Below are 21,744 nucleotides of genomic sequence, written 5' to 3'. Positions count from 1 at the left end.
CTTAGGGGGTGGGGGGTCCAGGTGTGCCCATCCGTCGTTAGGGGGTGGGGGGGTCCAGGTGTGCCCATCCCTCATGAGGGGGTGGGGGGTCCAGGTGTGCCCATCCCTCCTTAGGGGGTGGGGGGTCCAGGTGTGCCCATCCCTCCTTAGGGGGTGGGGGGGTCCAGGTGCGCCCATCCGTCATTAGGGGTGGGGGGGTCCAGGTGTGCCCATCCGTCGTTAGGGGGTGGGGGGGTCCAGGTGTGCCCATCCCTCATGAGGGGGTGGGGGGGTCCAGGTGTGCCCATCCGTCATTAGGGGTGGGGGGGTCCAGGTGTGCCCATCCCTCATTAGGGGTGGGGGGGTCCAGGTGCGCCCATCCGTCATTAGGGGTGGGGGGGTCCAGGTGTGCCCATCCGTCGTTAGGGGGTGGGGGGGTCCAGGTGTGCCCATCCCTCATGAGGGGGTGGGGGGGTCCAGGTGTGCCCATCCCTCATTAGGGGTGGGGGGGTCCAGGAGTGCCCATCCCTCATTAGGGGGTGGGGGGGTCCAGGTGTGCCCATCCGTCGTTAGGGGGTGGGGGGGGTCCAGGTGTGCCCATCCCTCATGAGGGGGTGGGGGGGTCCAGGTGTGCCCATCCGTCATTAGGGGTGGGGGGGTCCAGGTGTGCCCATCCCTCCTTAGGGGGTGGGGGGGGTCCAGGTGTGCCCATCCCTCATGAGGGGGTGGGGGGGTCCAGGTGTGCCCATCCCTCATGAGGGGTGGGGGGGTCCAGGTGTGCCCATCCCTCCTTAGGGGGTGGGGGGGTCCAGGTGTGCCCATCCGTCATTAGGGGGTGGGGGGGTCCAGGTGTGCCCATCCGTCGTTAGGGGGTGGGGGGGTCCAGGTGTGCCCATCCCTCATGAGGGGGTGGGGGGGTCCAGGTGTGCCCATCCCTCAGGAGGGGTGGGGGGGTCCAGGTGTGCCCATCCGTCATTAGGGGTGGGGGGGTCCAGGTGTGCCCATCCCTCATGAGGGGGTGGGGGGGTCCAGGTGTGCCCATCCGTCATTAGGGGGTGGGGGGGTCCAGGTGTGCCCATCCGTCGTTAGGGGGTGGGGGGGTCCAGGTGTGCCCATCCCTCATGAGGGGGTGGGGGGGTCCAGGTGTGCCCATCCGTCATTAGGGGTGGGGGGGTCCAGGTGTGCCCATCCCTCATTAGGGCAGAGGCAGCGGGAGGAGCTGCCTGGGTCAGTGGGCACTGAGGTCCCCTGAGGAGGGGTCCCTGCTGGAAAGGCCCCCCACAGGTCCTGGGGGGTCATGGGGGGCTAAGGCAGGTTTGGCTGCTGCCGGCGAGGGCCCATCCAGCGCCTGCAGGTACGAGGGGCGGGGGGGTGTGAAGGGGGTCCGGGGGGTGCGAGGAGCGGGGGGTGCCTGCACTGCCTGGCTGCGAGCTTTGCTCTGGGGAGCCTGGGCTGGCCTCGGTTTGGTTCTGGGTTTATTTTCTCTGTCAGCTGGGTCAGATTTTCGGCTTTTTAAAGCTGAACTACTTGTATTGAGCTTTGCTGCTCTCCCACCATTTATTTCTCAAAGTTTGATATAACTCGTGAATTACGTGGTATTCATTTATCTGGAGGCTTGTGGCATCTTCATCCTGGGTTTTTTGGTGTGCTAAGTTATGTGCTTAGACGATTTTGTATCCTAAAATCAATTAATTCAGTTAATTAGCTCCTCCATGGCCGGGGTAGCTTCCGAGGTGTGGGGGCGATGCCGAGTGAGGCGCTTGGCTCCAGCTGGGGCCCGCGCGGCTGCGGCGACGGCTGCGATTGGCATCGCTGTGAGCGTGCAGTGGGGGACCCCTGCCGATGCCCCCCCCCGCCCCCCCCGGCTGCCGATGCTCCCCCCCGCCCCCCCCCGCTGCCGATGCCCCCCCCGCCCCCCCGCTGCCGATGCTCCCCCCCGCCCCCCCCCGCTGCCGATGCCCCCCCCCCCGCCCCCCCGCTGCCGATGCTCCCCCCCCTCCCCCCCGGCTGCCGATGCCCCCCCCCCCGCCCCCCCGGCTGCCGATGCCCCCCCCCCCGCCCCCCCGGCTGCCGATGCTCCCCCCTGCCCCCCCGGCTGCCGATGCCCCCCCCCGCCCCCCCGCTCCGATGCCCCCCCCGCACCGTTCCCCGCCTCCCCCGCCGCGGGTCCGCAGCCACCCAAGCCTGCCGGCGCCCCCTGTAGCTCCGCCGCTGGCGCGGAGCCGAGCGCCCGCTCGGTGGCCGAGCTCTGCCCCGCCGCTGTCGCCGTGTCCCCACGGGAGGGGACGCCGGGGACCGCAGCTGCCTCCCTCCATCCCGGCGGGCCCCTGGCCGTGCCACAGCGATGGAGTTTTTTGCCTTTTGCCGCTGTTACGAGTAGAAGCGAGGGGAGAAGCAGCTCCCAGCCCACGGCTGCTCGTTTGTGTGTCTTCTCAAGCCCCTCGGCCGGGCCGCTAAAGGCACCCCACGCTCTCCCCCCGGGTTCTGCCTCTGCCCCCAGCTCCGGGTTAAGCCCGTTAGCGATAGCGGCCCGCCGGAGAGGGGCCCTGCGGCCCAGAGCAGAAATAATTGTGGCAATTAGTGTGGTGGCTTCAGGGTGTTTCAGTGGGTGGGAGGGCGAGGAATCGGGCGCCGTAGCCCCCCGTATGGGAGGGGGCGCGGTGGCATCCCCGGCCGGTGGCCGGGAGGAGCCCGGAGCCTTTGTGCCGGCGCTGGCGCATCCGGAACAATGCGGCAGCTCCGGCCTTTTATCGGGACCCCTGAGGTTACTGCGCTATGAATAAATTACTTGGTGGAAGGGCTGCGGAGTCACGAGCTGGGGAAACGGGAGGAAGGCTCCCTCCTCCTCCTCCAGCAAAGGGCGGCTCGGCTCCTCTCCACCTGCTGCAAGGGCCGCCGTGCGCGTCCCCGCTCCCGAGCCCCGCGGATGCTGCTGGCGCTTCGCCGCGTCGCTTTGTTCGGCCCCGCGGTGCCGGGGCGAGGTTTGGGGTTCGCCGCGGGCAGCACCGGGCCAGGCTTGGCTTTGAGGGGCCTCTTGGTCCGGCAGCGGCCGGCGCTGCTTGTTTTTGTTGCAGAGCCCGGCGGCGGCCAGCGCGGGGTCTCCACCTGTGAGCAAAGCCCCGTGGCAGCGGGATGATGGGGAGCCCCTCGCCCGGGGTCGCCGCAGCATCCGAGCTGGTTACCCCGCCTGGGACAACGCCAGCCTTGGCCACGGGCTGGCCCTGGCTGGGATGTGCCGGCACAGGGAGGCAAGGCAGGTGCTTCCCAGCATCTCAGGTTATTAAAATGAATTTGCAGCTGGACTCTGACCTTTCGGAGACTCAATTCCACAAAACTTGTGAAACCTGCCTGCTCTCCCCAAATCCAGGCCAAATCCTGTGCGGGACACGCTGGCGTAATGGTGCCGGCATTCCTGGCATTCCTCCCCAGCCTGGCCACACGTGCCGCTTGGCCCCTTCGCCGGGACGGTGGGACACGCACAGGCCTTTCCTCCTTCCCTGGCAGCCTGGTGCCTCTGCCCTGACTGCGTTTTCCTCCTGGGGAGACCTGAGGGATGGTCCCGGCTCCCCCATGGACTCTCCCGGTGCTGCCTAGACCTCCCTGCAAGGTGCTCCCAAACCTTTTGGCAGCGAGGGTGGGCAGGAGCATTTCCAGAGGGGCAGCAGTGGTGTTAGTCCCGAAATCTGGCATCCTTAGGGTTAAAAATCCTTGTCATCGGTGCAAAATTGAACACCATGGGGCTGGCAAAAGCCATCTGGGACCGTGTGGTCGGTGCTGCTTCTCCCACCGGGGCCGCGGGAGAAGGGACCCACCTTCACGTGGCAGCAGGAGCAGAGCAGGGGTTTGTATGTTTAACAGTTACCTTCTGTTGAGAGCTTTAATAGGGTATTAAGGAAAAAGTGGTCTCATTAGAAAAGCCCGTGTGACAGCTGCTGTCCCCCCCTGGGTTTGGTGTTTTCATGCAGAATTTGTTCATTTTTGGGTTGGGCGCTGGGCTCATAGCCAGGGGGTTACAAGGGAGCCTGGGTGGCTCCCTTCGATGCTACAGTTCAGCTCTCAACAAGGCAGAAACTCCTGGAAAACCCTCCTGTGGGTCCCCACGAAGTGGGGCTGGGGGGCTGAGACCCTGGCACAGGGGACAAGGACCCATCCTCACCCCAAGACCCCACCCCGGCGAGGCAGCTGCAGCAGGAGGTGTTTGCTCGGTGGGTTTGGGGCTCTGTGACTGTGGTTTCCCATCTTCTCCTTATTTATGCTCCTAAAGGAGCTGCACAGGCCCCTTCCCTCCATCCCTGTTAGCCCTCCCGGGGAGATGGGATGCTTTCCAGAGCTGCAGTGCTGTGGTTTTCCACCCCTGGAAGCAGGGCTGCCCGCCACAATCATCCTGATCGGGGTCCTAAAAATCCTCGTGGCAGGATGAGGCCCTCGGGCACCGGCAGGTCTGGCAGCTTTGCTGCTTGGAGGATGCTTGGAGGGAGCAGGTGCTGGGAGAGGCAACGACATAGGATGGAGCCCCGCAACGTGAGCCCGTGCCAACCTCCCGGCTGGGGAATCGCCCCTTCTCCTGCTCTTTGGTCCTGGCCGCTTCCTCCGGCCGCTGGTACCGACCACGGCCCCAGAGCAGCCCCACGGCCGAGCCTCCGCGCTGGGGCTCTTCGGGGAGGTCTGGGGAAACCGCAGCTCTATCCGCACCCTGATTAAAAAGCGGGCGCGTGGCGGTGCGTGGCCGGGGCTGCATTGCCACCTGGTGGTTACGGGGTCCTCACCCGGTCCCTGAGCAAACGCGCTGCTGTTAAACTCTGCCCCATCGATTTGGGGTGGGAGAGGAAAAACGCAGGTTCCCAGCAGGGTGTGCGGGGGCTCCCTACCCCCTCCTTGGGGAGGGAAAGGGGAGCGGCTGCCTTTGCCCTGGGGCCTGGGGGAGGTGGGAGGAGGGTGGGGGAGAATTCCCAGGGGAGCAGCGGCCATCCCCGCTCCTGCAGAAGCGCCGGCAGGGATGGGGGGGCGGCACCGGCTGACCCCGGACAGACCCGGCCGAGCTGGGTCCTGTGGGCACAGGCAGGATGGCAGAAGCAAAAGCTGTTGTGCCTGGCTGGACAGACGGACAGACCAGTGGTGCAGGTGCCCTGAAGCCCCAGCATTAAATTTCCAGCCCTTTGATTTGGCTCTGCTGGGACCACTTGTTCCCGTGTCCACGTTCTGTGAGCGTTTGGTGCCCAAACGGACTGCTCAGATGGGCTGAACTGGGCAGGGAGGGGTGCCTTGCTGGAGGCGAGGGGCTGAGCTGGGGCACAGCGGTGCGGACAGGAGATGCTGAGTCCTGGGGGGTGACATGGGACGATGCTCTGGGGGGACAGGGAAAGCGTCCCTGGAATGCGCAGGCTTGTGAGGTCAGACTGGGGCGGGGGGAGGAGGGTGTCTGTGACCCTGGACCACCCCAATGCACCCAAGCAATGCTGGCACCCGTGGGACTCATCCTGCTCTTGCTGGCGGTGGGTGGCTGGTGTGATGACACGGTGGCGGCCAACGTGGGCCGTCACACCATGAGCCGCATTGCCGAGCTGCTGTCCCCCTCCGAGTGCCGCCAGCTCCAGGGGCGGCTGGCAGGGCCCGACGAGGACCTGGGGGAGCAGGAGTTGGAGCAGCTCTCTGAGAAGAACAACCCCATCCGCTCCCGCCACCGGCGGGACCTGCATGGCCCCACGGGATGCTCGGAGGCTCTACGGTACTGGCTGGGGACAGCGGGAGAGGTGACGACCTGGGACCGGCTGGCCCGTGGCCTCCACCAAATCGGGCGCCCCGACATCGCCCGGGAGCTGGGGAAAAACCTGAACCAGGACAGGAGCCTGGAGCTGCGAAAGAATGTGGAGGAGTACAGCCGCAGCGTGCAGCACCTCACCTCCTCCCTGCTGCTGGAGGGCGAGCGGCACGGTGGGGTGCGGGGCAGGAGGGCCCCAGCTGGAGACCTGGGGGACCTGCGCTTCGAGAGGCGGCCGCCCCCCCCATACACCCGCAGCCTCCTGGGCTGGGTCGGCCCTGTGGTCTCGGGCATCCTGGGGGGGTTCCTCGCCTCCATCCTCTTCGCCGCGGCCGCCGTGTACTCCTGCCGCTGTACACTGGGCTCAGATGCTACCTGAAATTGGGGCGTCACCCAAACTGGAGCATCTCTCAGAAGCTGCTGGAGGGAAAACGAGACTCAATAAAGCCTCATGGAGGGGCTGAGAGCCAGGGAGTGACCCCGTGTGTCCTTCTGGGCAGGGAGGGTCCCAGCCTCGGCTCATGTCCTGCTGGAGCATCCAGGGCTGGGCGTCCAGCAGCCATCCCCACGACCCCGGCTGCGCTGGGCATGTCCCCGGATGCCAGAGTGCCCTATGGCAGGGACGGAGCTGGGCAGAGTCCCCATGGCCACGGCCTCGCTGCAGCCCCACGTGCCCCAGCGTGGGATGTCCCTGACTCCCGGCGTCCCCCCACCCCAGGCAGGGAGGGGACAAAACCTCTCTGCTGCGTTATTATGCTAAGCCAGCACCTGGGGTTAATTATTCATGGGAGAGAGGTTAATTATAACACCAGTGGCCTGATTTGGTGGTGCGGAAGAGGAGTTTTGTGCTGCTTGGAATCGTCCTGGATGACATCCTTGGCTTTCCTGAAGGTGGGAGCTGGATGTGCCGAGGAGCCATCTGAGCTGCTGACGGTCTGGGGGCTTCACTCCCATCTTGGTCTGTCTCTTATTGCAGGTTTAGTTTTTTTCTCTACATTTCTTAGCCAAGGAACTCCTGTGAAGCAACCCAAAGGCACGGGCTGTGCGTTACAGCGGGGCTCAGGTGGGGTTTGTGCTGCTGATAGGGCCGGGGAGGGCAGGATGCGACCCGCTGGAGAAAACGGCCACACAGGGAAACCAGCAAATATCCGAGCATTTGCAGATGGCGCTGAGGTGCCTCGCTGGCTTTTTGTGTGTGCACAGTCCTAAAACTGCAGAAGCTGGAGGTCCCCAGGGGATGCTGCCAGGCCCGGCTGCACCTGGGGGGGATCCCTGGGCCCCGCCGCAGCATCTCGGCTGTCCTGGAGTGTCGGCGGCCTCTCCCCGCCGCTGAAATCAAACCAGCGCAGTGAAGAGGGGGGCGTGTGGGGCCCAGGAGTGCTTTGGATGTGATTATAGCCATCTGCATCACTGTAATTAGAATTAAAGCCTGTATTTGGTATCAAGTTATGGCTTGCATCAATCCAACCAGCTAGCAGTGGCATGCCAGCGCTGGAGAAAGGGAAGGGCAAATAACTCGAGCGTGGCTTTAAAAGGCGAGCGAAACAGTTGACTATTTACGTAATACATTTTTTTTTTCCTAAATGCAATTGTACCCAGTGCCCTTAGAGAGGGCCGTTTCCTGCAGCACCGGCGCAGCCGGGTCCTGGCACAGAGATGCTCCTCTCGGGGCGGCTCCTGCCGTAACCGAAGGTCAGGGCTCAGCGGCCGCCCGCTCCTGCTGCTGCCGGCCCCGCCGTGGGGATCGCAGCTCCTGGGGGGAAAGGCTGTTTTGCCATCTGCCGCGCCGCCCTCCCACGCTGCGGCACATCTGCCCCGGCCACAGGGAGCCCGAGGAGCGGCTCGGAGGGATGGGGGGATCGGAGCTCGGAGGATGCTGTGAGTCTGATGGGGTTAGAGCTGTAAGGGACAACGGCGCTTACTCTGGAGCGGAAGGAGGGATGGTCCCCTGATGGCCCGAGATGCTGCTTGGGGGTTGCAGATCTCCCCGGAGTGGTGCGTGTTTGCAGGGGCAGGCTGATGCAAGGAAGCATGCGCAGAGCGGCGGCAGCAGAATACGTCCCCTAATGCAATTTAGCACTCGGCCTCCCCAAAGCACAAAAAGCCTAAATACGCCCTGCTTGGGCTGGTGTGAGCTTTGCGTTGAGACCATGTGGGTTTCAAAGCCGTGACTTGGCCCCCAGCTTAGCAGCTCCTTCAGGGCAGGGGCTGGATCTGGATGGCCACGCTTCAGATCAGCCTGACTTCGTAAAGCCACCGCAGGGGTCGCCTCCGCTGTTGGTTTCTGCTCCAGAAGCAATGACCTGCCTGAGCCGAGGGCGGTGGATGTCCAGGGCCGCGGGGAGGGCGGTTGCTGCTGCGCAGAGGTAACAGAACGACAGTGCAGCCAGGAGAGGTTGTTAAAACAAGATGGACGTACCCCTTTATTGCAAATTCCAAAGTAAAAAGATGTACAGTACAAAGGAACTCAAAAGTTCAGCCATCAAGCTCCCAGCCCGCTGTTTTAGCACGGTCCTCCTCCCTCCCTCCCCAGCCACCTTCTCCCCCGTCATTCCTTCATGTAAAACAGAACAGAGAATAAAACCTAGGAGCGCAAGTGGGGAGCAAGTACAGCACGGGGGGAAGAATCCCAGTGCTGTGAACTGGTTTTGCCAAGCGGGAAGCCAGCTCTGGCCCCGACGGGGAGGCGGGCGGCCGGAGCTGTGCCAGGTCGGGTGTTTGCAGCAGCGGTTCTGTGCCTGTGATTCTCCATGCGTTACACTCGGTCGCTAATTAAGCCTCACAACACCCCTGTGAGGTAGGGAACGAGACACCCAATTCACCGGCGGGTAGAACTGGGACAGGAGACGGGCGGGAGTCCTTCCCCGTGCCCTGTGCCGAGCATGAGGCTGCACTGGGACTCTAGGAGACAACCTCACGCACGCATGCATCTCTATAAAATTGCAACATGCAGCAAACTGGCAACAGGGAAAGGATGTTTATTGTTTTTAAAATCTCAAACCGGTGTCGTCTTTGCGTGGCACATTGACCCGCCGAGGTGCAGGACAGCACGGCCGCGGTCCACGTCTCGCAGTGCCGGTGGTTTGCTGAGCTAGCTGGCCGTAACCAAGCAGCAAAACTCATTAATAAATTGGACCAAAACTCTAATAGGAGAAATCACTTCAAGGCGATACCTTGGCTAGTTGACTTGCAACAACTTCAGGTTAAATCCTGCCCTCGGAGGCAGAGGCAACGCCTGAGCGCCTGCCCTGCTCAGACCTTTGGGTCAAAAGCAGGAGAAGCGGGACAAGACGATGGGCTGATGGTGGGTGTTCACGGCTGGCTGCAGCCCCGGTCCAGGGCCGCACGGAGCAGCAGGACCCCGTGCTTTGGGAGACCCCACTGACCAGCCCTCGTCACCGCACACGGGCCCCGCCGGATACGTGTCGGCGCTGGGGGAAGCAGGCTGAGCACGGGGCGAGCACGGGGCCGCGAAGGCGCGCTCCCGCAGCGACGCGCCCAAGCAGGGGCTGCAGCCGGCGGCTCCCCAGCACCGTCCGTGCACGGGAGCTGCTGCCTCCCGACCTGCCCTGACGTTGCATGGCCGAGGGCAGGCGGCCGCTGGGGAAGGGCTCGCTGGTGGCTCTGGATCTGCTTTGGCTCCTGTGCCTAAGTGCCGTTCAGCGCAAGTGCTTGGGGGCTCCGGGTTAGGCACCGGAGCGTGAAGTCCTCCCTCGCCAGAGCAGGTCCAGCGCGGGCAGCGGCAGCGAAGCCGTCCTCCCTGCGTGCGGCAAGGGAGGCGTCCGGCTCCCGCCGCTGCGGCTCCAGCTCGCCCTGCCGCAGGGCACCTCCCGGCCCCGGAGGCAGGAGCCCCGCGCGGACACGGACCCCTGACGGCATCGGTCCCCGGCGCGGGCAGCTCGGGGCAGAGAGCAGGGCTGAGCCGTGCCTGCCGGGCACCCACGGAGACGCGGCACCGAACAACGCGCTCAACTCCCTTCCAACAGCTTCTACGGCAAGTGGCTTCGCGCGCTGCATGCTTTAGCTAAAACCACTCTAGAAGAGGCCTGAAGGAAGTCCAGAGGAGCTGGAGGGGAAGGAGAATGCAGCCAGTCAAATAATTGGGACACCAAGACAACCTTACCTTGTACGGTGAAAAGGGTAACGTTTATTTTATTTTCTTTTGGGTTATAGTAACGTAATTGTTAATCACGTTGGGTAAGATCAGGATGAGCCACCATGCAGTTTCTAATACACTAATCTTCGCTATTGAGCTTTTACAGCTTTAACATTTTATTTTTTTAAATTTTTTTTTGCGGCGGAAAATTAAATAATCCAAACTCGGGTGTGGCCTCTATGTAACATCACGGTTTTATTTTGATTTGTTTTGTTCAACATCGGCTTCTATATTTTAAAAAAAGGTGAACAGGAAAAGTGAATAAAGCAGCTTGAATTGGTATTTCTTGCTCGCGCTTCCCCTCGGCTCTCGGAAGAACAGTCACAAATGAACCCAGAAGGGAGGATTTCGTAAGCGGGGGAGGGGAGAGAGCTACTTGTCGTAGTCTTGAGTTTGGCTCCCCCCGTTTCGTTGACACCCCCACCCTCGCCTTGGTCCCACAACCCTGAACCCGGACTACAAACTCCCCGCGCGCCGCTGAGTTTGGAGAGGTGCGTACGGCACGACCGCCCCAACGCTCCTTGACCAAAGCGTCCTCTCTGTCCTCGGCCGCAGCCCGCGCCGGCGCGCGGCAACGCGGCCCCGCTGCTGCCGGCGCCGACGGAAGCACCTGCCTGAGGAGGAACCGACCCCAACCCCCCCACGGACCTGCCGGCTGAGCAGAGGGACTGACTCCAGCCAACGACCAGGCGAAGAAGCGACTCGCTCCTGTTCTTCCTCAGCAAAGCGGACAATACCACCGGCCTCTCGCATTTAAGACAGATCTAATGTTAAAAAAATAAATATCTATACATAGGGACTTTTCACTTTGAAGTAACCGAGTAGCTTAATGAACCTGCCAGCACGAACGCTAAACGTACCACGCTTCGCCTGCGAGTCAAGAGCCCAGCTTAAGAACAATTACGCAGTTTAGCCAAATCTTGCATAGAAGTGGTCAACTTATTGCACATCAGAACCCAAAAAATATATACTTTTGCTGTTGCAAAGATCATTTGCAATAAAGCTTTTTTTCCTTTTTTTAAACCTAGTTGGAGGGGGTAGGGTTTTGTTTGTCTTTTTTTTTTTTCTTTGGGGGACATTCACTGGCTATCTAAAGTCCTAAGGAAAACAGAAAAATATTAAAAAAATAAAAATAAACATGGACAATGGCATAAGCCAGAAGCCATTCTATTATTTTTGTAGTTCTTTGTATTTACAAAAAGGCATGCCGATAAAATAAAATGATATATTACAGTATTTATAATATTCTCTTAAAAAGTTCAACCACACTTTTCAGCTATTCTTTCTTTTTTTTCTTTTTTTTTTTTTTTGTGCTGTTTACAACGTAGCCTGTACATATGTATGTAGTTGTTCTGTGTTACTATACATCGTATCCTAGGAGCAACTGGGGCAAGAGCTGACAGGATAGAAAAGGTTCCTTGCTGTGTTCCTGGGGGCAGCAGGAGTGCTCCGCTGACATGGCGATGGCTAGGCTGCGCGGCGAGGCCGCCGGGCTCGGCACAGATGGCTGCTGGATGGCTTCCTGCGCGGCTTCGGTCCTGTGAGCGACTCCGGTCATGTTCCGGGCTGTGAGAGTATGCAAACCGAGATTCACCCTGCCATCACGTTCCCGGGTCTCGGTTCTTTCCGCTATTCTGGGTACCCTTAACTTGCTCCACGCGCCGAGGCCCCCCCGGGAGGGGAGCAGCGGTGCTGCCGACCCCTCGCTCCTCCTTCCAACCGCCGGCGGAGGCAGCCCCGGCGCTGCGGACCTACCCTCTACGAAGACCCGCGCTGGCCCTGAAGAGAAAACACCTCAGCCAGCGCAGTGGCTGAGAGCTGGCTTGGTCATGAGGACACCACGAAACAGGAGCTGGGCATGTCTCAGTCTGGTCATCGAGAAAAAGAAACGCTTGGACTTGGCTCGCGATGGTTCTGCGGCGCTATTTACTGCTGCAGCGCGACTAGGCAAGAGGTAGCTCCGAGTCCTACCCAACCTGCGGGGCCGTTTCAGTCACCACTCTATGAAAGCGTAAGGAACGGGAAGAACGTGAAGGCACCCGAGGGCCGGCTCTCCCCCGCCCCCCGCCCCCCGCGGGCCGCGGCCGGCCCTGTGCTGCGGCGCGTTCCAACCCCTCGTGGCTACGGAAGCGCGAGAACCCACGCAGCGACACAGAGCAGAGCTGCCACAACCGGTACCAAGGAAAGCCGCCCGCGCCTCGGCGTCCCGGGCGGAGCGGGAATCCCGACGGCCGCGGGACAACGGGGCGCTGAGTCCCGGCCCCGGTCCCCCAGCCCCGCTACTGGGATCGCTTTGGGTAAGCTCCCCCAGTTTCTACCCGTAGAGATACCGTGCTACGGTTTTTAGCACTTATCTCTTAAAAAAAAAAGTGTCTACGCTGCAGGATGGAGGCTGGATAATAATTAATATTGATGATAAATATTGCAGGATACAAATGAACTTACTGACCGGTATTTAAGCCCTAGATTTTGGTTTTACAGTGACAAAGTATAACAAGCCATTCTCAGTTCTTATCGCCTCCCCTCGGACGAGGTCCAGAGCAGCATTTAGTTTTGTTATATTTCAGTGTGCAAAAAAGATGGCTGTATGGAAAAAAAAGAGACAAGTTGTTAAACATACACACACCATTATTTCATCCGCTTGTTTCTTTTTGTTGGTTTTTTTTTTTGTGTGTGTGTTTTTGTTTATTTCTCCTACTGGCAGGTCTCTAAGGGTCACTAAGAACTGGGACGTACTGGTGAAGGGCGTGAGGATTGTTAATCTCCGAATACAGTGTACGGTAGTCAGTGGAGTGCCTCGAATTTATGGCTTCACACACCGCTGTGGACAGATTACTGAGTGCCTTGTGGTTTAATGGTTCCTCATGCATGGTTCCTGGTCACGGCATGCCATCATGCAAATCGGTTCTATGCGTTGAACGAGCACTTTTTTTGGGGGGAATCAGCCTGAGCTGGCTCCAGGCTGAAGGTACCCGATTACCCCATCTCCCAAACCAAGTAAAGCCCATGTAGAAAGTAGAATGCAGATAATAAATATCAAATAAACTATGACAATTAAATGGCATGGGCTAAATGGGTGGTTTGTTTCTATTTTCCTTTTTTTTTGTTTTACTTGTTTTAACTTTTTCCTTTTTTTTTCTTTTTTTCCCCTTTTTTTTTTTTTTCCTGCTTAACTAAATGCAAATCTAGTTTTGCATGAACAAACCCTTTAACATTGTGACTTCTGGGTTTTCTTTCAATAATAATCAACAAAATGGGAAAATAAAATCCATTTTTGGCTGCTTTGGAAAATATATGAATCCCAGCAGCGGGTTTTGTTTCTGTGTGTGTGTGGTTTATTTTGCTTGTTTGTCCTAAGTTGCATTGACTGATGTGGAACATGCAGTATCCACCTGCCCGAACAATAGAAAATCCATTTTTTTCCTTTTTTTGTGTTTAAATGTTTGTTTACAAGGGTCCTTTATACAGGTGGTAGGTCACTGCTTTAGATGCAACGCTGTCACACAGTAAGCAGACTATGTTTGGTATAAGATCTTCAGGTAAGTGTCTCCACAGCTGTTCTGTATTGATATATTTCATGAAGTTTGTAAACAATCTTTCCACTTGCAAATATTTTAATTTGTACAATTCTATTATCTTGCCTCAACACTTGGATTCCCTGACGTCTTTTTGCCTTTTCGCTCTTTCTCGCCTTCCCTCCTCCGCCCGCTGCTGTTTCTCCTTCTCAGGTTTGGTAACACTGTCGTACGACGGGAGAGACGCAGTAGATGGGGTGCCTTCTTTTTTCTCCCTGTTTGCTCCTCCGTTCTCCAGTTTTGCGGAGACCGGCCTTCGGCTAATAAAGCCCCGCCTTGCTAAACGAGCCCTGTAAGCCCTCTGGATAACCACTGCTGAAACTTCTTCCTGCTTACGCCGCAGCGTGGTTGTGATAGGCTCATAAGACACTTTGGAAGGGTTGGATGCCACAAATCTTTCCTCCATCTGTTGTCTCAGTATATCCAGCTCTCCACTGTCCCCCAGGACACGTTTGGTGAAAGCAAAGAGGATGTCTAAACAGTGGATCCTGTCTCCACTTACCATAGGCAGGTCCATGGCAATGAGTTCAATGGTGTTGGGTTTTGGGACGCGGAGAGGATGTTCCAAAGCATCAGCAAAGTCTGCGAGCTTGCTGTACTCTATGAACTGTGTGGCGTCGGGGTCGAATTTCTCCCAGATCTCGTAGAAGGTCTCAAAGTCGTCCTCGCTCAGCGGATCCGCGCTCTCCTCTGTCGCCACGCTGAAGTTCTCCAGGATGATGGCAATGTACATGTTGACCACGATCAGGAAGGAGATGATGATGTAACTCACAAAGAAAAATATCCCCACTGAAGGGTTCCCACAATCCCCCTTAAAACCACTCCCAGGGTGCTCCTTGTCTAGGTCGCAGTCTGGGGGCCGGTTTAGGATCGGCAGCAGCAGGCCATCCCACCCGGCTGACGTGGTGATCTGGAACAAGCAGATCATGCTGTTGCCAAAGGTCTCAAAGTTGAACATATCATCTATGCCGGCCTCATGCTTGACGTAGGCAAAGTTTGACATGCCAAAGATGGAGAAGATGAACATGACCAAGAACAGCAAGAGGCCAATGTTGAACAAGGCAGGCAAGGACATCATTAAGGCAAAAAGCAAGGTGCGGATTCCTTTGGCTCCTTTGATCAAACGCAGGATACGTCCAATGCGAGCCAGTCGGATGACTCGGAAGAGAGTGGGCGACACAAAATACTTCTCAATGATTTCAGCCAGGAACATTCCTACAGAAGAAGAGGAGGGACAAGTGTGACAATGGAGACAGGCGCTCTGCTGCTGCTTCTGAACCTACTTGGGGGCCTGGGGGCACAGAACACCTTGGTCAGATTTTTCGAAGGAGGTTTGTGATCAAGGGGCCTCACCTTCAGGCAGCTAAGTCTTGGCTAGCTGCGCTGGCTCCCTAAGTAGCTCTCCTCAATGGAGAGGGAGAGAGGTACAGCTGCAGAGTGGTTCGTTCCACCTGGATAAGGATGGGTGAGTTGTTTCTTGGAGGTGTCTAGCTCTTGGTGCCTAACTCTGTCATGGGAGTCAAGACTATGGACTCTGAAGACGCTAAAAAATACGTAGGATACATCTTATTTCTAGCAGCAGACAAACCTGGGTCTGAGTTTTATAGTGCAGGCCAGTCTCTAAATGTTGGTGTCTCGTCAGTGTGCCTGGGCAGAGCTGTACCCAGCCAAGGATTCTGAGTCACCCGGTTGTATTTGTGAGGTTATACATATTTTACAGATTAGCTGCTAAAAATCAAAACCCTGTTGGAGGAAACTGGTTGATTTAACATTCAACCAAACTGAATACAAGAGTGCAAATCACATGCTGATGTAGGAAGCACTGCAACGCTATTTTCAGTGGTTAGTAAGCATTATAACATTCTGATGAGGTGAGTAAAACGTCTGTTTTAAAGACAGGGAGAGTAATTGTCAAGTGTTTTACTCCATACAACTGGAAACGAATGCCAGAACAGAGGGAGGAGGGTGCTTTAGTCAGGACTTCAAGCTGCCAAATTCTGCCCCAGTCTCTTCACAAGGCCAAGAAGAGCACCTAGAAGTCCTGGTACCTGTATATCCCCTTCAAAGACAAGAATGCGCTCTACTCTGCAAACACCAAGGCAGCCTAGCACTCACAGACCTCTATCTAACCGGTGTCGCACTTACCCACGATGGACAGAATCACAACCACGAAGTCAAAAATGTTCCACCCGATGGTGAAATAATAGTGCCGCAAGGCGAACATCTTCAGCACACACTCACAGGTGAAGAAGATGACAAACACCAGGTTGATCCAGTACAGGATGTCCTCCATCTGCTTGCTTTGCGTGTCTGTCTCCACCATCATGGTCACCATGTTGAGGCAAATGAGCATCATGATGACTATGTCAAACGCTTGCTGAGTAACAAAGTCAAAGACAGCGCCTTGAATGCGGTTCTGTGCAACAGGAGAGAGAGACAATGGACCAAACGAGTTTGAACAAGAATCTACCATTCGTCAACAAATTATTTCACTGTTGGTGGAAACAGGGATGAGGACATCGTTTTTGCAGTATCTTATGAAGCTTTCAAGGCAATCTCTAGCCACAGTTCAATCTCTTTATGCAAAAGGTAGGAAAATGCTATTATTTATACCCCAAACGTGCCACCACGACCCTATTACCAGCATGTCTTCCTCTTTGTTGAGCCCAAAGGCAGTGTGATGCTCTTCCATTCACAACTGGAGAAAGCAGCCAGGTCTGCCTTGAGCGGTGCCTCTGCCTGCAGGGTACTTGAAGTAGATTTCAACTACCTCTCCTGCATCCTGGCAGCGGTCTAGTTCCAGCAGCAGGCAGAGCAGCAGGATGCCTTACCCACAGCAGTATCTAAGGGACTCGCCCAATACCACATGCAAAGCCTTTCAGAAAGCAGGGAAATGTGCTTAGGTCTCGATCAATACAATCCACAAGGCTGTCTAATTGTCCCAGGTCCCACTCAGTAATGCCAGGAGGCCTCCTACTCTCCATCTATAGCCTCTCAGCCAGACAGGCTTTTCAGGTTGCTTTGCTGATTCACGTGAGCCAACTGATTAACATCAACCACAGCTGCAGCATTTTAACCTTTCTCAGATGATACCTGAATTATAATGACAAGAACATGGTGATGTGGAGTCCAACATGAGTTAGAACAAAGGATGCTTTTGGAGCCAAAGCTCCTTTGAAAGTCTGCTCTGCAGGTTTTTCCCTTCAGTTCCCTTTATAACATACTCACCAGAGGCCGGGGAATAGGTTTTTGAGGCTTCTTTGAGCCCAGTTTTTTCATGGCGTTGTAGTACTTCTTTTGTTCTTCTGTCATGAAAATATCTTGACCTCCAAAGTAAAGGGGCAAGAGGAAAACTGGTTACAATCAGCTCATACACCAGAAGGGAAAGGAATAACATCCTAGCTAAGTCATGAGGATACCTGCCATATGGGAAGTTGGTGGCAGCTATTTTAGACAGAAATAACTTACACTAATACCCAAGGCGGACTGGTTTTCCTTTAAAGAAAACTGAGTATTTTTCCTATGAATAACCTATTTTATCGCACCACATCCTTCCCCATCCCCTCTGTCTCAGTTGTGATCAACAGGCAGCAGAGGTGTCAGGCCATTCAGCAGGTCTGTGTCCATGCAAAGCCTCCGCTTGACTTACGGAGAAGAAAAGCAGTACACAGGAGAGAGACGGAGGGAGAGGCAAGGAAGACATCTTACTTCCAGTCTGTATACTTTAGCCAGGGCAAAAAGCCACCAGAAATGCAGGAAAATGTCGTCTAGGGAGGTGTCTCCTCTGGCTTGGGTTTTACATTAAGCTTTGGGCTGCCCCTTGCGCTGCCGGAGCCTGTTGGGCCGCTCTCAGTGGGGCTGGGTAGGGAGCGATGCACTAAGAGTCACAGCGGGTCTGCCGCCCGCAGCTTGAAGAGGGGAGGCTTGTGGCCCACACTGAAGGTCCGTCACCCTCATTTTGCAGAAAAACCCATCAGCCCAAAGACTCGACACTCCTCTAACAGGTCTCAGCTCCCCTGCTAAACAGCAAACACAGATCACTTATCTTTTTCTTCTGTTGATTGAAGTTGTCAATGATGACACCAATGAACAAGTTCAGGGTGAAAAAGGAGCCAAAGATAATGAAGATAACAAAATATATGTACATGTAAATGTTGTCCTCATACTTGGGTTGCTCTTCTTGCTGGATGGGAGATGAGAAGAGAAATAAATGACATTTCCAAGACCTCACACAAATACAGTCGAAATGAGATTGCTCATGTTTTCAAGTATTCCCACGTAAAGCGGCCATGCTTTATAAAGCTGTAGTTACAGATGGAAAACCATGTCCTCGCACCGTCTGAAGGAAAGCAGTATATGCATGTACATCGTAGGGGTATACCAGGAGGACGGTGAGCTGATTTTCAGAAATATGCTACAGTTTAAACTGACTTTCACTGTAAATGAGGTCAGTGCCCATAAAATATATAGTAATTTGCAAATCACAAAGGAAATTATCATTTTAATGACAAGCACTGTCAAAGTGAAGGCATCATTCCTTCTTTTGAAGAGGGACGTGTAAGACCATCAGCTGATCAAAAAGAGAACATTTTTACACTGTCTTGACACAGCCACACTACTTGTTTCCCACCCTGCAGTCAGTGTAAGACAAGAAAATCCATTTCAAAATCTTTTCATATAAAACCAAGAGAAGAGAAGGAAAAAAAATTATAAAGCCAACTGGCAGTAACGGTATTCGCCTGATTCTAGCAGGCAGGAGTGCCTGAAGGAAGAGCTCCAACCCAGGCATAACGGCACAACTGGAGGCAAACCGACACCTGGGCTCCCACGCAAGGGTCAGGGAGGACCTTCCGGCTCATGCCGCCCCGAAAGTTGTTCTCATGATGAAATATATGATTTCACTGTATTCCTTCCTTCCTTCCTTCAGTATTTCTACTCCAGCAGGAGCTCCCCTGCCCCTAAAGCAACCAGAACCCTGCCCTTCTGGGGATTTTTCTTGAGCCTCTTTTACCTTATTGCACTAACAGAGCAGATGAACCAATCACAGCATTAAAAACATACTATAAGCATATTTCTACAATTTTTACTCTTGATTTTACCAATGCAAAATAGTAGAGTGAAATACTGGAAGGTGAGTTTGTGCTCATGCTCTTTACCTTTCTGGAATCTACTGCTGCATACATGATGTCCATCCAGCCCTTGAAGGTCGCCTAGCACAGAAAACACACGGTCTCTTAGCCAGAATTCACCCAAAGTAAAAACCACGCCTCATTTGTGCCAGCTGTGCCAAGGATTCCCTGGCACGCTTCATTGCCCTGTATCCTGAACTTTAATGTTACTCAAATATGTCTCTTTCATTTCATATAAATGAAACAAATCAAGCTCCAGAAGTGGGCCCATGCGAACCTCATGAGGTGCAGGGCAAGGTCCTGCAGCGGGGTCGGGGCAGCCCCCGGTAGCCGCACGGGCTGGGGGACGGGGGGACGGGGAGCAGCCCTGCGGAGAGGGACTCGGGGGTGCTGGGGAGGAAAGGCTGGACACGAGCCGGCAACGTGCGCTCGCAGCCCCGACCCCCAGCCGTGCCCGGGGCTGCACCCCCAGCAGCGCGGGCAGCAGGGCGAGGGAGGGGGTCCTGCCCCCCTGCCCCGCTCTGTGAGACCCCCCTGCAGCGCCGCCTCCAGCTCGGGGCTCCTCAGCACGGGACAGACACGGGGCTGCTGGAGCGGGGCCAGAGGGGGCACAGAAATGCTCCGGGGGCTGGAGCCCCTCTGCTGCGGGGCCAGGCTGGGAGAGCTGGGGTTGTGCAGCTGGGGAAGGGGAGGCTGCGGGGAGACCTTATTGCAGCCTCCCAGTGCTTCAAGGGGGCTTATAAGAAAGATGGGGACAGAACAAGGGGTAATGGTTTTAAACTAAAACAAGGGAGATTTTGACCAGATGTAAGAATTTTTTTACAATGAGGGCGGTGAAACCCTGGCCCAGGTTGCCCAGAGCGGGGGTCGATGCCCTGTCCCTGGAAACATCCAAGGCCAGGCTGGATGGGGCTCTGGGCAGCCTGATGTGGTTGGGGATGTCCCTGCTCATGGCCGGGGGGTTGGACTGAATGGCCTTTGAAGGTCCCTTCCCCCCCAAACTGTCCTATGATGCTACGGTAAAGGAATCCAAACAGGTTTACTGTTGGCTTATGGAAGGTTTGGCAGGCTCTTTGAAGAGCAAAGTTGGGGCCACTTGCTGTGCTGGGAGACCCATATTAGGCAAAGGGATGAATGATAAAATGACAATTTTATTCCAGACCCAAACCCGCGTGGGATTAATGGGATGCTGTTATTTCACGGAGAGAGGGAAGCAGACAAAATGCATTGGAGGAAGCTTGTATTTACCACTACTAGGGAGATGGTGAAAGCAAAACTTACCACTTGCAGAAGAGCCAGATAACCTGCCCCAACGTTGTCAAAGTTAATTTTCACATTCTTCCATCGGATCTCTGTGGAGTTGGGTGGCATCAGTGCTTCGCAGTCTGTCTTGTTGTTAACAACCTCTATTTCAAAGCGCTCCTCAGCTGTTTCATTAAAGCAGTAATGATATTTCCCGGCAAACAGGTTAACCCCCATAATGCTGAAAATCAGCCAGAAGATAAGGCAGACCAACAACACATTCATAATGGAAGGGATAGCGCCAACCAAGGCGTTGACAACCACCTGTGTTGGAAGGGGTGGGAAAAAGTTTCAGTATAAAACACAAGGCAGGAAACAGCAAGCATCAATACAGCTGTTTTTGGGGGGGGAATAGGAGGTAAGGCCACTGACAGATCTGTGGCGTTTACTCCACGCAGAAGTTGGCAGTGAACTTATTCCAAGCGGTGAAAAATTCTACTTAAAAGCCACCTACTGAAGCTCTGTTTTTAAAATAAAACAGGCCAGGCTGTTCGATTTACTGGGTTTGATTTTGGATTGTTACTTCTTTAGTTAAATAACAATTATTATAGATAATTTTAGTTGCCAAAAGGGAGAGGGGGGCATTACTGAGTGAGGCTCCGACTCTCTTCTTAGGAACAAACAGGCTCCTAGCTAGAATTTTCTCAGAGCCAAGTTTGAGGGCACTTTTGCTCACGGATTTGATGGGTCGTATCAGCCAGTGGCCCTTACGGCCATTCCCCACTTTCAAACAAGGCTGTTATCACTTCAAAGCCTGCCTCCTGCTCCCACCGAGGTCGCCAGCAAACTGCGTGGCACTGACTTCGGTGGGGACAGGACCAAGCCCGGCATTGCTCTGTTAAGACTAAGCAGTGAGTCGCTGTAAACATCAAGATCATATTTGTGACCAAGCAAGGCCAATCATGTTGTCTCAGGCAGACAGCTGAGCATGCAGCTATGCAGGCTCAAGAAGACAGAAAAGCCATGTTCCTTCCTCCAAACTGCAGCAAACACAGCGGGAAGCGATGATGGGTTTTGTCAGAGCTCGTATATTCCACCACCTCCTAATTTTAGCCTCTCAGAGTTTGGGAGCACCATGTCCCTAAGCATCCCTGGCCAACACATGACAAAATGTAAGCTATCAGGATTTTAATAGAGTTAGGTCAGCAGGATATTAAATCTTTTATTACGATCTCCTAATTTAGATTCCTTTAATAGATGAACAGAACCTAAACTGTTTTTACCCCTTTGCCTTAGTTTTGAAAGACTACTCAGTCATACGGTGATTCGGGAGTCCTCACGTCGTAGCACCTGAGCCACAACTGCTCCTGCCACCGGCAAGCGGCACCTCTCCTACGACATCAGTTTGCTGGATGCAAGCCCCACACACGATAAGCTCTGCAGCAAGCACCCGTCCTCCACCGTAGGAGGCAGGAAGGAAAACTGAAGACAACAGGGATCTAGACGGGAAGGAGCGTTACACCTGCTAAATGACGTCATGAACTCATCACGGTATACCAGGTTAGAGTCAGGCCCTCCAGATGGGCTCCCGTACAGGATGCCTTTGCTTTCACTCCCCTTCACCCAAACAGGATGCTCTGCTGCTGACCACCACCACCACAACAGCAGTACGCCTTCTCGATTTAAGATCCTTCGGATATCAGCACGCTGGTTTATTCCAGTTCATCATGGGAAGCGAAAAAAGTGTCTTATCCTCCTGAAATACGGTCACTTACGGGACGTTAAATTTATACAGCGTTCAGAAAGATGCGAGAGAAGGAACATGGCTTTTGTGTGCAGACTGACGAAAATGCATGCACGTCTCATAGCATTACTGTCAAACTCCCTGAATAATTTAAGAGCAGA

The 21,744-nt window shown here is 55.4% G+C and overlaps 2 protein-coding genes across 6 annotated transcripts in view; one reads left to right on the top strand and one right to left on the bottom strand.

Moving 5' to 3' along the window:
• Nucleotides 1-5,432: 5,432 nt before the first annotated feature.
• TMDD1 (transmembrane and death domain 1) lies at nt 5,433-6,116 on the top strand. The gene has a single exon (XM_075075633.1). The coding sequence runs from the start codon at nt 5,433-5,435 to the stop codon at nt 6,114-6,116; it is 684 nt and encodes a 227-aa protein (XP_074931734.1).
• A 3,740-nt stretch (nt 6,117-9,856) lies between these two features.
• Nucleotides 9,857-21,744, bottom strand: part of SCN8A (sodium voltage-gated channel alpha subunit 8) — a 59,248-nt gene continuing 47,360 nt past the window's right edge. For all 5 annotated transcript variants that reach the window (XM_075075510.1, XM_075075507.1, XM_075075509.1 and 2 more), the window contains 6 exons: nt 19,879-20,163; nt 18,625-18,678; nt 17,514-17,651; nt 16,697-16,801; nt 15,614-15,884; nt 9,857-14,683 (listed from right to left, as the gene is read on the bottom strand). In XM_075075510.1, coding sequence (XP_074931611.1) covers nt 13,536-14,683; nt 15,614-15,884; nt 16,697-16,801; nt 17,514-17,651; nt 18,625-18,678; nt 19,879-20,163 — 2,001 coding nt within the window. In that variant the 3' untranslated portion in view covers nt 9,857-13,535. The remainder of the gene's footprint in view (nt 14,684-15,613; nt 15,885-16,696; nt 16,802-17,513; nt 17,652-18,624; nt 18,679-19,878; nt 20,164-21,744) is intronic.

Source organism: Phalacrocorax aristotelis, chromosome 26 (assembly GCF_949628215.1).
Source record: "Phalacrocorax aristotelis chromosome 26, bGulAri2.1, whole genome shotgun sequence".
Classification (NCBI taxonomy): domain Eukaryota; kingdom Metazoa; phylum Chordata; class Aves; order Suliformes; family Phalacrocoracidae; genus Phalacrocorax; species Phalacrocorax aristotelis.
Note: the sequence above shows the minus strand (reverse complement) of the source record. Positions and strands in the feature narration are given on the sequence as shown.

Bases quoted from the DNA above. Each gene is read 5' to 3' on its own strand.
- TMDD1 (XM_075075633.1), top strand. From the start codon at position 5,433: ATGCTGGCACCCGTGGGACTCATCCTGCTCTTGCTGGCGGTGGGTGGC.